The sequence below is a fragment of the Diuraphis noxia genome, unplaced genomic scaffold, assembly GCF_037042655.1.
Source record: "Diuraphis noxia isolate RWA-SAM2 unplaced genomic scaffold, SU_Dnox_SAM2 contig0001, whole genome shotgun sequence".
Lineage (NCBI taxonomy): Eukaryota > Metazoa > Arthropoda > Insecta > Hemiptera > Aphididae > Diuraphis > Diuraphis noxia.
Genome location: NW_028301711.1, coordinates 7,187,474 through 7,206,292, shown reverse-complemented (window position 1 = coordinate 7,206,292; position 18,819 = coordinate 7,187,474). Strand labels below are relative to the sequence as shown.

The window sequence follows — 18,819 nt, the reverse complement described above, 5'->3', positions numbered from 1 at the left end:
TAAAATCCAATATCAAAATTGTCAAAATTATGTTCATTTTCTGTTTCAGTATTGTCAGATTGTTTTGACAGTTTGGTACGTTTGACATTATTATCTATATTTGGTGAAATTGGCCGTTTATTTGGAGAAGTTACGGAAACTAAAGATTTGTGATGGTCAAATTGCAGAACATTTGTATTGTTGGATTTTTTAAAAAAATGGCTTAACGAAGTTTGCTGAGACATAATAAAAGAAATATATTGTTAATACAATAAAAAAATACAATAAACTTGTTCACTGGTTCATTCGTTACTCGTATTCGTGTAGCTGTTGAAGGCAAAATGAGACTAATTGAAAATGTGTAATATCTTATAAAAGATAAAAAGCCACTAATTTATATTTTATTATATCTATATCCGTATATCGTATATGGCTATTTGCTACACAACTATTACTAATCGCTATACACATAAATCCATCAATAATCAGTTTTTCTGTGCGATAAAGTTTATATTTCAAAGATATGGGTACCTACTTAATATCTATTACTTCGCACTATATTATCGTACTTTGTATTAAGCCGTAACTTGGAAACTGTCGTCAGAATAACATTACTATAAATGTATACATGTATATTTATATAATATTTTGTTCACGGGAAAATACTATGTCCGCGTGACTGCGCGCGCCTACGTAAATCGGGTTCTGCGAATATGTAAGAGTTTTAGTTTTTTTTTTTTTTTGGAGAGGTTCTGGGGGGGGGGGTTCAATACCCCTGGACCCCCCGTAAATACGCCACTGCTAATGCACCAAGGATATTCACTTTTACATCGGAAACCACCCTCAAAGTTTGAAATTGAAGCATTATTTCGACTAGTTATGCTGTACACAGGTCACAGACACAAAAACAAACATAAAAAAAATAGGTCTGTACCTATATCTTAGTGGGTACATTATTCTATGTGTACCAACTTACTATTTAACTTAAACTTTCAATGATAATGTGTTGTTTTTAGTTTTTGTGTATATTTATTGTTTAGATACCTACCTACATGATTTTATACTAGAAAAAATGTTTCAGTATTCAATTTGGAAGGTGGTTTCTGATAGAAAATTGTATCTTTTTGATACATTAGGTAGGTTAAAATGAAAAATGCTTAGTGCTTTTTAAAATAATTGGAAAAAAAATTTAAATAGATATGTATTTAAAGAAAAACTGGAAATTTTTTGAATCGGTTTGTGACAAAATTGATTTATAAGAAAATTAAGTAAAACAGCTTCTTCCTAGGTTGATACTTATGCTACCTAATTTTAAAAAAAAACTATTATATAGACACAATATTTTTAAAAGCTTTTACAGTTAGAATTTTAAGCCAGTTTAAAATTTATTTTTTATTTTTAATACTAGCCCTCCGTGCTAGTATTTTTAATATTAGAGTATATTACCCCTTCTCACAAATATAATGGATGAATATTTTTTAACGCCCTATAAAAATCTTTCTTTTTTTGATACATTGTTTTAAAACAAATTATAAGCACTCGACAATTATTAAATAAACACTCATAAACCATACTCTTTCTAAAATTAAACCATCAAAAAAATCTTACTAAGGACCCTAAATAATAATCTTACCTTAAAATTAAATAATATAGATAAATTTAACAAGGATAAAAATAACAATTAAAATGGATTATTTTGAAGAAAATATTTGCCATGTTATGTGTTAGTACGAGAATATCAACACAGTACCTACTTTATACAATTTTAAAAAATAAAAAATATTTTAAATATGAAATTTAAATCAACAATATTCCTTTAATTTTTTCCTATGCCACAAATTAAGTCAAAGAATACCCTTGTTCAGAAAAATAAATAAAATATATTGACAATGTTTAAAAAAAATTGATCACTTGGAGAAATAGTTGAATGCAAGGTTTAAGTGTAACCATTAAAACTATAAAATTCATTGAGTCTTTTACAAACAGTAGGTATTCTCCAATTCCAATTTATATTATTAATTTATCACAGAATTTATTTTGTAATAAAATTATTATTATTTTTAAATATATTTCAATATTGGCTATAATGATAAATTTTATTTTTACATAACAATATTTTTCAATAGTCACAATAAAATAAAATGTATATTACAGATTCATAGTTCATATTTAAAAAATTTCACAAACGGAAAAACTGTAAAAGATTTAATTTCCTATGCACATGTTCATAACAAAGTTTAACTTTTTTTTAAGATTTAATAAAAGTTAAATTTTCTTGGAGGAAAATGGAAATCATATTAATATGTTAATATTGAGTCAAGTACAAAATTGTAATCGAACTAAAAATTACAGCATATATTATTAACATTATTACAATATTACAATATAATCAAATACGTATAATATACATAATCATAATTTCACATACAACACATTTTTACAGATTCAAAATGTCCCATAAAATAATAAACAATTAAAATTGACGAATTTGGTGTGAAATAGTAAATGTTAATGTAAATAAAAATAGAATAAAATATTTATTTTATTGATTAATAATTTTATATTATTATAAAATTTTTGTTTAAACTTGTGTTTTTCCTTAGTCATTTTGAAGACTAACAGTGGAATTCACTTCACGGCAGTGGTCAGATCACCTTTATCCTATCACTATTAACAGTTGATTATAATGTTATTATAATTTACAATAACTTTACCTTGCTATATTTAACAAAATAATACCATAAAGGAATTAAGGATTAAAATTATAATTAATGTCCAAAGTGTGGTAAAAATATTATAAATAGTTTAAATTCATAAAATAACAATATTATTGAAAAGTACCTAATATGAAAAAACTCGCATCCATATTTCTTAAAATATAAATTGTAAGTTTGAAATTTGAATAAACATTATGATTTTAATTATAATTGTTATATTTATATTATATATATATATATATTAATTACATAAAATTATACTGATTTACATAATGTATTATCTAATAATAATAGTAATGAAATCTTAAAAATCTAAACTATAAATCTTACTAACACCAATGTATGAATAAATAGGAATATAAATAATACTAATTGATGACATTGAAAAAAATTATATTTTCAATAGTATCAAATAAATTGTTTATAAGTGATAATTTATTACAATAATTGTAGAATTAAAAAAAAACAGGACATTTATCATATAATTTATTAAAATACACTTAATATTTTTAAACATTAGAAACAATCAAAAATACTCAAATCATGAATTATACATCTAAAGACTTAATTAATGTGTTTTAAATTATTTACTTGAAACAATTTTATCAGCTAACAATGATAATACCTATATGATACAGGTATACATTGTATTTAGTTTTAAAAAAAATGTCTGAGATAATAATTATATATTATGAACTAATAATTAATGACATAGAATAAAAATATAAAAACAAATTCAAAACACCAATAGTATACTATATAACAATAATCACCAATTAATGTTTATTTTTGGAGGACCACTATAGGAATTTAGGATATTTTCAGGGGCCACCAAAATTAATATACCAAAAAAAAAAAAATAAATAAATAAAACAGAGAACATAATGTGCAAAATCAAAAAATTTATAAAAACATAATTTAATTCACCTAATAACATTTGTGTGTACACATACAGACAATTGGTGACCCCTACTATATAACAATGTCTAAAGATAAATGTATAGTTTTTAAATAGAGTAAAATAAACACTTATTACCTAAATCACAAGTATAAAACTTTTGATAACTAAATTCACACTGAATTTGTATAATTTATCGTTTGTTCATTCGAGAACGCATACTTGTCCAGTGGATGCCAATATGTGGTCTCAAAAAGGCGGAAGAGGGATCATTCAAGTTTTAAGCCATATGCATTTAACAGTATAGAATATAAGTATATCATATTAGATTTTACATAAATTAATGTAGAAATCATTCATCATAGCCCCAAGTTTTTTTTTAAACTTGTACAGATACATTATGGATTATTATACCCTTAAAGAATGAATTGAATAAAATTATTATAACCCTTATGTTAAGTCTTAGCAAAGCAATGTTAAGAGGATGCTACACCCGCATATGTTGTTCTCTGTCTTACAAACGTGTAACATGGCAAATTTTATCCTCAGCAGATCACATTTAGCTCCGTTAGTTTAAAATTTAGAGTAAATTGACCTCTTATAAAAATTAATGGTAACATTATTATTGAGGGCATCTCGTAGGCTTTTTATTGTATTTCAATTTTAAAGTGAGTTATGTGTATTTTAAAATTCTAAATTGTTTATGTACCTTAAAATACTCATAACTCACTTTAAAATTGAAATATAATAAAAAGCCTACGAGGTGCCCTCGATAATAATGTTACCTTTAATTTTTCTAAGAGGTCAATTTACTCTAAATTTTAAACTAACGGAGCTAAACGTGATCTGCTTAGCATAAAATTTGGTATATTACGCACTTGTAAGACAGTGACAACATATACGGGTGTAGCGTCCTCTTAAATAATTTCTACTCTATTAGAATATTAAATATGGTTTGTAAATACAATATTATAAATGATAATTAAAAGTGACAATGATTCTTTTAATAACTTAACAATCAATTATTTGTACAATATTGAACACAAATGTTTTATATAAAAATTATATTCCAATTAAATAATAAATAATAGTGTTAAATTAAATTTATTTTCTAAACATTTATATTTCAACTATAAAATTTAAGGCACACACAAAATACATATCAAATCAAGTAAACAAACCTTTTTAAACGAATTGTGTCGTGGACGCAATTAGTGTTAGCTTTTCATCCACGGTTAATTATTTAAAATGGTTCCTAAAGTTATATGCCACGGTAAAAATGTAAGGTTAAATTTAAAAAATTTAACTGTAAAATATAATACCATAATATAAAAATCGTCATTATTATATATTTTTAAAGAAAAATTGTAAAAAATTTATATCATAAGTAGTATAAATCATAAATCAATCACAAAATTAATTTAGTTTTTTCTATGTTTATATTTATTGGCTGATGTGCTAACATAATTTTTAATTGTGATTTTATTATTTTAAAGATTTATTTTATTTAAATAGTATTTTTATTGTCTTATTGGTTTTCTGGGTTTCCGTCGTTTTTATCAATATTATAGCATCGGATTGCATATTTTTAAAAATTCTAAAAATAAATTTATGTTTGGATGAGGAGAATCAAAAAACTTGTTAAATTTCGAATGAAAAAATTTGCAAGCGTTGGTATGGTGAACTTGAACTTTTTTCTGCCCAAAACTACAGTAAAAATATTGAATTTTCATTTATACATGTATCTACTAAATAACTTTTTCATGTAATAATATTATGTTCATGATGAATATTTAATTTTTTTTTGTTATTAATGTTAGTTTTAAAAAAATTTATAAATACTATCGAAATTTAAATTTAATTTGGAAACCACTGGGAACCACTAAAAACAATGTTGAATGAAAAGTATCACAAATTGCGTCCAGGACACATCAAACGCAATTCATTTCTAAAGGTTTGTTTAACTGACTTGATACGCAATTCATGTGCACCGAAACATAACACCAATCCATTTCATAAAATAACAATTAATAATAACATAAAATAAAATAAACTAATCCAAAAGCTAACTATTTTTGTAATAAAAACTAAAAAGTTGTACATTTTTACAACAAAATAAATAATAACATTAAAATTAAATTTAAAACTATTTAAAAAAAACCTTTGAGTGTCAATGCTCAACAAATGCACTAAATACATAAGCTGGTAACTTTTCAAATGTATCTCAATTAAAATCAAAAGATTGATGCTCAAGACTTAACTTCTAAACTACATTTCATTTCTATCATTTTATTGATGTTCTCTGCTCGTATTTTGAATTGCTCAAACATATCTGATGATAGTTCTTCTTTAGTAGTATAACGACATTTATCAAAGCTGAATATATCACGCATTAGCTCAATGACTTGATCCTAGAACATTAAAAATAAAATACATCTGATACAACCTTTATAAAAATATTAACTTAATTGAACATAAATGAATCTGCAATGTACATTTATGTTTAATCAAGTTAATATTTTTAGTAGTAAATTACACTAGGTGATTTAATTCATTGATATTTACGTACTTTAAAAAATAAACATATTCTGCTCAGTTCTTCATCAGGACCTAGAAAGCCCCACGCAAGTAAAGGTGACATTTGTTCAGATATGTTATAAAAATGATGCATAAAACCATTTGGATATTTCAATTTACTACGTTTCGCACGGAGAACAGACCATACTGCAGTTGATAAAGCCTAAGACAGACAAATACAGTTAATATTACATCGAAAAAATTCTTAGATCATATAAAATGGATAGAGCAATCACTCATTCTTACTCTATATAAACAATTGAAGCCAACATAATACTAATATTTATTACATCAGAGCATATGAAAATGTGTAGCAAATTCTTTCCAATGTGTATAAGTAGTTGAGAATGATATATATGTATTAAAGGCTAAAGCATAATATTTTTCTATATTTTGCAATAGAAATTTATTGCGTATATTGACTTATAAAATGCACAATACTTTTATATGACATTAGTACCATCTATAAACTGTTTTTATGTTTTTGTATTAATAAAGAGTAGACAATTTTGATTTTTAAGATAATTGTAATAAAATAAAATGTGTTTACCAATTCATTCCACCTTTACATACCTATAAGAACTATAATCTATTCAAAACAAGTTTCAAAATAAATTAGGAGAAAATTATGATTCAAATGCATTCATGTGCAGTCTCATTCACTAATCAACAATCATAACAATGTAACCGTTTCAAAGCTGTGCAGTTTTCCAAACTTACTCTGTCCCACAGAGATCTGACAAATGAAATAACTTTTGTTCTAATCAATATTTTTAAAAAATTTCTTTTAAATATAATTCATAGACACTTGCACTACATTTTTAGAATACATTTTTTATTTTTTAATACTGAAAATAAAAAACTTTAAAATTGATAAAATTTTTTTTCGAAATATTCAATATAGCCAATTTGTAAATCTGATTTTTAGAAAAATGTATATGGTAAAAACACTTATTTAAAGTCAAATGGCTGATTTTTTACAATTTTTTTAAATATCCATATTTTCGTTAAGTAAATTATAGTTAATTATAGTAATTTATAGTTTATACATCACATATTATTAAAATAAATACAATAAAAAAATTTATTATATTTTAGCATGCACCTATTTAAAAATGTTCTTATAAAATATTTTTAAAAAACTTTATATTATTTGAAATTAAAATGTTTCTAACATAAACTAGATCGTAATTTACTTAACGAAAATATTGATATTTAAAAAAATTGTAAAAAATCAGCCATTTTACTTAAATAAGTGTTTTTACCATATAAATTTTTCTAAAAATCAAATTTACAAATTGGCTAAATTGAATATTTCGAAAAAATTTTTTATCAATTTTCAAGTTTTTTATTTTCAGTATTAAAAATAAAAAAATAAAAAATGTATTCTAAAAATGTAACTCAAGTGTCTAAGAATTATATTTAAAAGACATTTTTTTTAAATATTGATTAGAACAAAAGTTAATTCATTTGTCAGAATGTCAGATCTCTTTGAGACACCCTGTAATCTGTTTCAGTGTCCAAAAATAAACACATAGATATCTGATATATACCATTAAAACAATATATCTGTTTGCACACACAAAATAATCATATTATTCTTTTTCTAATTTAAATTTTTCACAATTTTAACAGAAAATCTGATGCACATGTGACTTTGACTTTATTTTTAAATTGCCAAATTGTTGACTGAGAGTTTTATATAAAGTTTTGATTCATTAACAAAAATATATAACAACAGTAACATTATATGTTACAAAGAATTCATGTATAATAATAGTTTATAATAAATTACAGTATAATTTTTATAATCAACAATATAAAAATTTGTTTAACACCACTTATTGTACGTGAACTACTCTTTAAACATTCAAATTATCAAGATTAGGTTAGGTCAATGACTAAGACCAATTGCTGAATTACAGAAGTAGTTTTGAAGTGTAAACCACCACTATAAACATGTTTTTTTTATATATAAATAGATAGATAGAAGTTATTTGATTATTTATTATCCTGCTTAAATTTTATTTTAATACTTTATCACCATATTGCATAAAATACATTAAATAAGGTATTTTTTTCAACATTTACTATTAAATATGTAATAATTGTTTATATAAATAACATACTATTTTTTTACCTCGTAGTTTATTTTTCATATTTAACCAATTTCCTAATTTAAAAAAAAATAGATATTAAAATATATGTACCTGTTAGAGTTAACTTTCATATTACAAATTTTAATTGGTTCCAAATAAATGTGATAAACAAACACAGGTATGCTTAATAGGTAATTTAGTTCTGTTGGCTTCATAAATTGTTCGAGTAATACTTCCATTACATAATATAATCTAAGGATAAATCCAATAACTTTAGGTATAACTTAAAATATTACAGTTTCCTTAAATCCTTTAGATAGCCAACGATTTTGTATAACTGCAATCACCGATGTTGGAGGTGCTTCGAGATCTTCAAATGCATCCATTAAAACGTAGTCCATAACAATGTCATAAAATGTCATTTTTTTAACACCCCTAGTTGACAGTTCATTTTCTGCTTCTGTCCAGTGCGCATCAGTTTTTGCCCAACTCAACATCTCTTCATAAGCCAAAAGAAAATCCTTGGGGTCCTAAAATAAAATACCAATTATATCAGCTCATAAATTAAAAGTCAAATGTAATGTGACAAAAAATATTACTTTTTCAGCAAATAAAAAAATATCAGTTAATATACGTCTCCCACAATCAGCAAACCACATTGAGTTTTTTTCATTCTTAAATAAATGTTCAAAAGCTTGACGAATACAGTGCAATTTACATACATATTCCCTATCTGAAGCACAATTTACTAATGTTGTTCGATAAGTCCTAGACAAAAGTTAAAAAGTAGGTAATTTAAGTATGAATTAAACATGTGTTAAATGTTAAATCATCATATTATATAACCGTATTTAAATGACAAGTGGTTAATGATTAATTTAACAACAATTAACAAACATTAGGTACCTGCATACTATCCCTTCAATTTCAAAATATCTTAAAGCATTTTGATATAAATAATAGTTATCAAAATTTAATTCTTCAAATTCTCTTAAATTTGCTACCTAAAACATACAAAATATATGCTGTTATATTTAAAAAGAAAAACAATTAAAATAACAGTAAAACATTAAGACCAAATTTAAGTTTGTTTGAAATTATCAATTTTAACAAAAATTTAATCAATAACAATCTGAATCATCAGATATATTAGAGTAGTAGAAATCAGATTTTACTACAAACTATCCATATATGATGATTCAGAATAATCGTACTATTTTATACATATATTTTTGATGTAATAAATAAAATAAAAATATGATTCAATAAACAGTTTAATTTTTATTTATAAGTAATGTTCAATCAGTTGCTTATTTAAAACTCTATGGATCATGATTTAAGAGGCATAATAGTATCTATATAATTGGATATAATTTTGTAATATAGACCAATGAGTTTAATACAAGTAACCCAGTAGCATAGGTAGGAATTAATCAAGGTCAAGGTTTTTAACATATATGATATAAAGACAATAACATTCCTGCTAGGGCATACATTTATGAAAATAAAAATACATTCAAATGATAAGTAACACAGCCCCAATTGTGTATGGCTACTGATCTTCATTGATAAGAACACAGTTGACTATATCTGTAGAATTATTCTGATATTATGCCGCATAGCACATAATGTTATTATTTGTATACATATACCTCTTTGATATAATAACATAGAAAGGACAGGAAATAAAAACCAAATCACAGGACCACTTAGAATTTAAGGTAAGCTTGTGCTAGGGGGAGGGGAGAATCAGCAAGTATATATTGATTTAAAGTAAATGGTGAATTCAGCGCACGAAACGTACTTGCTGCTTCTCCCCCCCCCCCCCACACACACACACAAGTATACCATGAACGTCATAAAGTTTAGTAAATGTTCTTAATAAAAGACTTCTTAGTCAACCAGTTATCAATACTTTTTGGAAATGTTTATAGCAACAAACTCACAAAATTCAAGTCTCCAAGGATAATAAATTAGTAAAAAAAAAAATTTAAAAGAGAGATTTAAACATTTTCACCTGTCATATTTTTCATTATACACATTTAACAATTTTAGTATAAACTAGTATGCCACTACAAAAAAAAAAAATGGTTTAAAAATAAAAAATGATAATAGTATTAACTTTTGGTGAACAGTTCATATCCATATGATGGTACCACATAAAAAATTAAAAAACAGTGTTAATCTTAGCATAAGTATTAATATATACTCGTGTGTATATATATATATATATATATATATATATATATATATTACAATTAAGACTCCTAATACAAGATACATAGCTTACATCTGTGCGTGCTGATACAAAACTATCTACTGAAGAACGACGATCATCAAACTTCAATGTGTCTCCATTTCTATTTTGTTGAACACGAAATAATACTGACCTCTAAATTAAGAAAAAAAAATGATATAATGATAAACTACAACTTTTGTAATACTTAAATAAAATAAAAATATAAAATCCTTACTTGATCTAAGAAAAGTAATTGACATTGATCTTGCAATGAATAAGCAGAATCCACTAATAGCTGAAGTTCCTTACAAAATTGAGAATCTTCAGTAGACATAAGTTTATTGGATACCATTGTTGAATTATTGCCGGAAAAAGCTATCAATGCGTCTTCCCAAAACGATATACTACAAGCTAATGATTCCATTCCTTAAAAACAACCATTAACATAATTTGAGTACAAATAATTAAACATTATCAACTAAACTTTTAAACCATTACTTACCCATTACACCTAGTTGTTGAGGTGCAGTATACTTAACTTCCGAAGATTTACAATGGCTTGGAGAATCTTGAGTTGAAGATATCACAGATGTTTGCCTATTGGTGGATTTGATGCTTGGACTTAATGATCTATGACTAGTTCTAAAAATTCGAAAACTAGAAACTGAAACATAAAATATAGAAATAAAATAAATATGTGATTAATTGTTTGAATAAACATTTTAACTTACCTGAAGGTACATCAACATTAGCTTTTCTTTTATCGTAGGAATAATGTTTGATAACTGGAGCAGATTCTCGAGAATACTTTCTTCTTTTCCAATAGTTTCCTAATACTACTATTAATGTAGTACTTATAACTAATCCCAAGGATATAGATACACGGAAACCCTAAAATAACAATAACAACTTTTATATTTTTAATTTAATTACCTAACATCAAATTAAATACTTCATATCATTTTTTAAACACCTCAAAAAAGGAAAGTAAATGATTTGTTTAAAGTAGTTTCTTCTTGAACAAGTAATAACATTAAACAGAAATTATCAATGTCTTTTTATCTTCTAATTTAATGTAAATAATTTTCACAATATACACCAATTCCATCATTACTACATTTTATAGGTAGGTTTAATACTTGGAAGAATTTATAAACACATACATTTTTAACTGGTCATTGAGGGTATAATACTATAATGTTGAATATTCTAAATCATAAAAATAATTACTATACAAATTGAAAAATTAAATATTGAATGTATCAAAGGTTAGCCTGATAAGTTTATGTAAACAACAAAACTATTTTACTTTATTAATATGAACTTAAATCAAAAGTATTTGTTTAAAATATTTAAATAAAAAACTATATTAAATTCTTTTTACAATAAAAAAAATACTTAATCATTTAAAAACTACATTATAATATAACTCAAATAACCTCATAACAACACTATGAAACAAAAACCATCCTATCAAGGTACTAGAATCATCATGAATTTTAATATTAGAGGAATAAAAAAAAAAAGATAAATGGTTAACTTCTTCTGTACATTACACATCTATAGTCAGTAATTAATCTGTTGAATTTGAATTCAATAATATTAAATCATTCTATCAGCCTATTATATTACTAAGTATTATTTATGATATTGTGATTAAAGTTACTCCACTATAATGCATTTGAACTATGATAAGTCAAATTATTTTTTGTCAAATTGCTTGCAATTTGTTGATATGTGTATAAAATATAATAATATCTTAAAGTTTCTAGTATCCACAAATAACATTTTTAAATTACAACAAAATAATTAAAACCGTTATTCTAGGTTTTAACATGTATAATTTCGTCCAAATTTGAACTTAAAAAACAATAAAACTGTATTAATAAAATTTTTAATAAACACTTAGGTAGCTATAAAAATGAACATTTTATAAATTATTAACTACAAAAAATTAGTAAATTTTTAATTTGATAAATATTTTTCCAATCACAATTTTAATAATAAATCAGAAACCTTGTACTAAATGTCCACACTTTAACCTGAGGAATAAAATTTAATTAACATAAAAAAAAAAATACAAAAAATCTTTAAAAACAAATAAGTCAAAATATTTTGAAATTTTGAAAAACTAGCGAGGAACCTTGTATTATATTTTAAAGTTTTTGAATGAGCAAAACTTTATACATATTAACTATAGAAAAAACTAACAATAATTGAAAATTTCATATGCCCATAATTAGCTCAACATAAGCCAAAATATTTTGAAATTTTTTCGGTGTAAAAAAAAGGTTAATATAAACATTCAGAGAAAATTTAATGTATCTATGGTAATTTATAATAGAGAAAAATTTTGAGTAAAAATTCCAGCCTTTCTTTCATTTTTTTTGACACTTTAATATTGCAAGGAAATTTAAATTATGAAATCATGCATGTTGGTACCAATTAAATTCGCTTTCCCATTGGAAAAGATACTGAAGTATAAAATCAAAAGATTCAATTAGGTACATATCAAATATACAGATACAACAAATAAATAAAATTTAAAAAAACATACATCATTCAAAATCAACAGGTAGGTACATTTATAACTCTGCTCAGGATCTAAAACATTTATAACTCTACACAAAATAATTTATAATTCTTACCAACTTATTTATATTTATCGAACTTATAAGTTTAAAATAATTATCGAAATATAATGTGAGCCATAAGGGATTAGAAATCTAATTTGGCAGATCAATTATTTTATTGGCTACTTAACAAATATTTGTATATACACATATCAGTTCCATTTAATTTGTGTTCAATTAATATTGATAGTTGATACCGATTATTAAACAAAATATACAAACATATCAAACTATAAATAAAAATAAATAAAAAACATAACTAGCAATTTATAAATCAAATCATTTTGATATAAGAATAGGTATGAATATGCAAAATAAAATTTTTTAGTGCCATTTACAGCAATTATTTCATATAATTTCATTATTTATGGATCAATTAAAATAGTTGTGTTACATAATATAATCATTTAATTAATTTAAGTGCCTATTTAATTAGGTTTATAGGTACTAGGTACCTCTTAGGTAATTAAATGTAAGATGTCATAACAAAATATAATAGGTATAAACACAATTTAAAATACCAAACAAATAACAAAAATCCAAAACCTATAGTTTCTATAGGTAGGTAGTATACCTACATAGGTACAAAGGTAAAGCTACTTTAGTTTAGTAGGAATATAAAAAGATCCATAGATAGTTGTAGAAAAAAAAAATAATGGATAGGTAACTAAGTGAGTAATAATAAAATTATTGTTAGTATCAAAATAATATATAATCAATAGTTGATGTTAGGTAGGTATCACAAGTGTTGTTTAAAAATTGCACATATAGGCAGTGTTGTAAAGTATTTGAATAAAAGTATTCAAATACTTTTTTAGGTATTGAATACTTTTTAAAATACTTTTATTTTTGAAGTGTTTGAACGGTATTTTAAATACATTTTTTTAGTATTGAATACTATTTTATTGAATACTTTTTTTATTCCTTTAATTCTTTATTCATTGTCAAATAATAATAACGTCATAACTCATAATATTATAAATATAATATTATTTTATCATTTATGAACAATTCGATATCGGTTTTAGTTTTAGAAATATGTTTTACACCGAGAAACCGTCTGTTTATCATCGACAACGATCGTAATTCGCAACGGTACATTATCGGTACCTACTACCTAGCAGTGCGTCAGTAGAGAGAGTGTTTAGTGTTGGTGGTGCAACAATCACCAAAAAAAGAACTAATATGACTGATAAGCATTTCAAACAAATTATGTTCTTAAAATGCAACACACAAATGTTCGATTAATATTATATATTAATATATTATGAATGATTCAGAATTAAATTTATTTTTTTGTTTTGTATTTGAAAATTATGTCAAATACTTTACTATAGATAGTATTTGGGTGGTATTTTAAATACTTTATTTTATAAGTATTTGAGTAATTACTTAAATACTTTTTAAAAGTATTTTTTACAGCACTGTATATAGGTATTTGATATAGCTTTTTCTAAAATACAAACATTAATAAATAACACTAGAAAAATACTGGCTGATAAGTATATGAGGTATTATATATTTTTATTCATGCGTGAGGTGCCTAGATTAATCAATTACAATACACTTAAGTAATAAATATTTAAAATGCAGAACCTAATAGTGAAAAGAATTTATATGAAATAAAAATATTGCAAGTAAATAAAAAATCAACAATACATACTAAACTAATTTAGGTAGGTACACAATCAAAATTACGATACCAAAATTGTAGACAAATATTGTAGATATACACAAACAGAAAATGTGAGGTACCCAGGGGCAGATGGGCCCATCGGGAAATTGGGAATCTTCCCGATGGGCCGGTTCTTATAAGGGCCACTTTATTTACTATATAATTACAAAAATAAATTATATTTTTGTATAATAAGAAAAATTAAATATGAAAGTATTATTTTATTTTGGTACTTATTACTTTATTAGTACATTCGTACTATTAGTGGCCGAAAAAGTGTACGATAAACAACAAATTTCTTATTTATAGAATATTTTTCTCAGTTTTTATCTATGTTTTCAAGACTGGTTTTAGGAAATGGCTACGCGGCACGCGCGCGCTATTGCATAATATGGTCGGCAGTGAACGCGCTAATGAGTTACCGTAGACCGTAGTAATAGTAATTACATTTGTACATTTACTATTTAGTGAAAAAATTCAATTTGAAATTCAAATTTGCTTCTTAGAGAACTCAGTTATTAAATTAAGCCATTTAGGTACATGTACTTAACTATAAAATTGCATTCATAATATTATATTTATGTATTAAAAATGTAATTATTATTAATTAAATTATCTAATAAAAAAAATGAAAAAGAATGATTGTGGAGAAAACTGTCAATTGTTATTATTAAGTAAAGACAAGGCAATATGTTATGGACAGTTGGAAAAATAATAAAATGTATTTAATATTTATATAAAAAGATAGAACATTAAATGAAAGTTTAAATTGAACGTCTATTGTTACAAAATAGGATATTTTCTATAAATATTTAAAAATAATACCTTGTAATAACCTGTAATATGTTGAAACATTGTAATTTTAAATAAATAAAAAATAAATAAATAAATATTTAAAAGTGTAGTAAGATCAAACTTTAAGATCAAGTTAGAACAGGTTAAACTTATCTGACTAACGCACTACTGGTATAGGTAGCTTAAATATAAGTATTATATATTTTATTGATTTAAGGGTGAAACTAAATTCATTTTGAAATTTAAGTAAAACCATGTGTTTTTTTGGTTAGGGAAAGAGTGAGGGGGAGAGTTACATTTTCGATGAATGGGCCGGTTTGATTCTTATTTCCCGGGCCGAAAAAATTTGCCAATCCGCCCCTGGAGGTACCTATTTTATTTTGTCCCCAAAAACATAAGATACCTATGAATACTTTAATTAAACATTTCTGAATTTGTTTTAGTCAAAAGAATAAAATAATTAATATTGTTTCATAGCGCCTAACGTAATAATTAATGTTTAATTATTACGGTCAAGTGTCGCTAGAAAACTACTGTTACGAAAATGAAAAAAATACGTAAATAATGTACCTATGTATATAAAGTTCAAGACAAGACTGACTTACATGTTGCGAGATGTGCTTTCGCAAGATAACCGTGAGTTTAGTCAGTGGATACAGAACCAGAGCAGATTTTTTGCCCATAGTTAGGAGACCGATGGATTACGACAGGCGCACGACGACGTTTTGCACAGAATTTATGGGAACGCGAAACATTTTAATAAAATATTCGATATCGACTGTTGTGTATATCAAAACTCGATACAAAATTATAAATAATATTCGGACGACTGGAAGATCTTGCGGCGTCTGTGATCCGACTACCGATTGCAGTGTGCCGTTGCGCCGAAGCTGTATGCGGCTCCTACTCACACTCGGTACATATACGAAGTGGGTTATCATGTCTTATCACAATCACGAGAATGCGAATCTACGATAACGCTTCTAATCACAACTTCGGTAACCACAGGGAACGCAATTTTAATTCTAACATTGTGCGATAACAGTCATCAAATAGTGATAATGTTTCGATAGTACCACAGAATCAAGATCTATAAAGATCTGAGATTTTTATATTTTTTCATTATAGATCTTGCCACACAATAACTCTTATTCTGAGATAGTACCAAGGTGGATTGATTATATTATATTATATCAATCCACCTTGGATAGTACATGAATATTCGCCATAGATAATAAAAGAATTGTATTAATAAAATTTTTTTATCTATGGTATTCGCCGACCGACGTCCGCGGCAAATACTATAAAATAAAAATGATAATACGAGAAAGTCAATTCTCAATGATAATGTGGCGAAAACTAAATATGCCCTCAGTCCTCACTGCCTCAGTTTCACTATTGGTGGCCTACCTTTGCCCCTTATTATTATTATTATTATTATTTTTGTTCTTTGATAGATAGGTACTATAAAGTATAAATTATATATTATAAATTATAATATCATTTTTAAACAGTCCTAAAAATATCTATTGTAAAATTATTTTAACATAACTTACTTTTAATAATAATAACATAATATCAAATACTATAAATGATTTATAGGATTTAATAATGTTTAAAACTTTCACCAACCTTGTTAATAATAGTAAAATAATACTATAATATATGACAATAATTTAATGCAGTTTCAAACTTTATTATATATTTACAATTTACATATGTAACAATAAATTAGGTACTTTTAAATAAAATATATAAATACATAATAGCGAATAAATATTATACTAATAATATAAAATCAATATTTATTCTTATGAATGTGTAATTTTTTTATCCTTTTATTTCTGTTTTAATTTTATAGTGGGCCATATTATTATTACAGTTCTTTATATAACTATTAATTAAAACATTTTTTGATGATTTTAAGTTTACATAATATACTACATATTATATTTATTGTCCTGATACATACGGTTTGAATCAAATTAATCATTTTACTTCTTACATTCGTTTTTGATTCCAAAAGCATTTTTTGAATATTTTCTTTAAATAAACAAGTCATTTTTTTACAAAAATCAATTACCTATTGAATCAAATGGATACAGCAAATCACTATTTTCATATTGTTTCATTTCAATGAAAATAGTACATGGGTTGAAAACAGCAGTGTTACTTTTGTTTTTTTGCTACCAATTGTTTGATGCATTCAAGATGTTCAAGTTTACTGCATACCCATCCTATGGCATAAGCTACTGCAGATGTATTATGCCGATCCATGAAGATGCTGTTGATATTTGTAGATGACAAATGAACATCTAGTATATTGTTATACATATCTTCATATCATTTTCAATTATATTATCCCATGGTTAAATGAATTTACTTTTAGTCTAATTGTTTTTAATTAATTGAGCTTGGTTAAAAATTGGTAGTCATCCATTTCACAATTCCCTTCTTCTGATGATGATGTAAGCAAATTATTACACATCAACATTCTTATTGTAGACTGAAATTTAGTAGCATCTGGAGTAGTATTATTACCACCTTTTAATCTAATTATTGAAGATACATTTTCAATGCAATCTTGAGTTAACCTTCTGGTTAGTAAAAATTCTATAGAATATATATATATATATATATAATAAATATACTGTGCTTAAATAATAATATTCTCTGTTGCTAGACAGCCTCCCTCCTCATATTTAATCATCATGTAAATATTATGTTAAAAAAAAAAAAAATCCCATTTGCTTATTGTACTTATTTTACAGATTGTAAATATTCTATTTTAATAAAAAAAATCTCCATAAAAATTTCATGCATTCATATTTTCATTCCTTGGTCACAAATTACCACTTTTGATATGAGTCCTATTTCTTTTAATTTTGTTATTGTATGTCCAACAATTTGTTTAAGTCTATATTATGCTTTGACTGGTCCACTTGAAAAAAAATATCCAATAACTTGTTTCCAAGGAGTAATGAGACCTTTTATCATTACGACTAAGGATTGGTCACAGTGCTTAGTACTCTTTTTAAATTAATAATTTAATTAACTTCAAAATCTTCAAAGCCACTAAATAAATCATTTTTTGAGTTGTATGAAACTTATATTTTGATTGACATTATTCATCAATGATTATTGACAGTAGTTTTTCCTTAGCTTTAACAGACATAAATTTAGTTTTAAGTATTTCAAGAATATTCG

At 24.7% G+C, this 18,819-nt stretch overlaps 1 protein-coding gene across 1 annotated transcript; it reads right to left on the bottom strand.

Moving 5' to 3' along the window:
* Positions 1 to 2,307: 2,307 nt before the first annotated feature.
* Miga (mitoguardin) lies at positions 2,308 to 16,525 on the bottom strand. Its single transcript, XM_089216585.1, has 10 exons — positions 16,218 to 16,525; positions 11,241 to 11,400; positions 11,012 to 11,173; positions 10,745 to 10,935; positions 10,561 to 10,662; positions 9,177 to 9,274; positions 8,870 to 9,038; positions 8,567 to 8,800; positions 6,164 to 6,334; positions 2,308 to 6,005 (listed from the first exon to the last, which is right to left on the bottom strand). The coding sequence occupies exons 1-10, from the start codon at positions 16,293 to 16,295 to the stop codon at positions 5,844 to 5,846; spliced, it is 1,527 nt and encodes a 508-aa protein (XP_089072711.1). The 5' UTR covers positions 16,296 to 16,525; the 3' UTR covers positions 2,308 to 5,843.
* Between the last annotated feature and the right edge of the window lie 2,294 nt (positions 16,526 to 18,819).

What these genes read in the sequence shown, in the direction of transcription:
- Miga (XM_089216585.1), bottom strand. Translation starts at nt 16,295, where the DNA reads ATGGGCAAAAAATCTGCTCTGGTTCTGTATCCACTGACTAAACTCACG. An exon ending in TAATGTTGATGTACCTTCAG is followed by an intron (nt 11,174 to 11,240) that starts GTAAGTTAAAAT and finishes TTTATGTTTCAG; the next exon opens with TTTCTAGTTTTCGAATTTTT. An exon ending in AATTACTTTTCTTAGATCAA is followed by an intron (nt 10,663 to 10,744) that starts GTAAGGATTTTA and finishes TTCTTAATTTAG; the next exon opens with AGGTCAGTATTATTTCGTGT.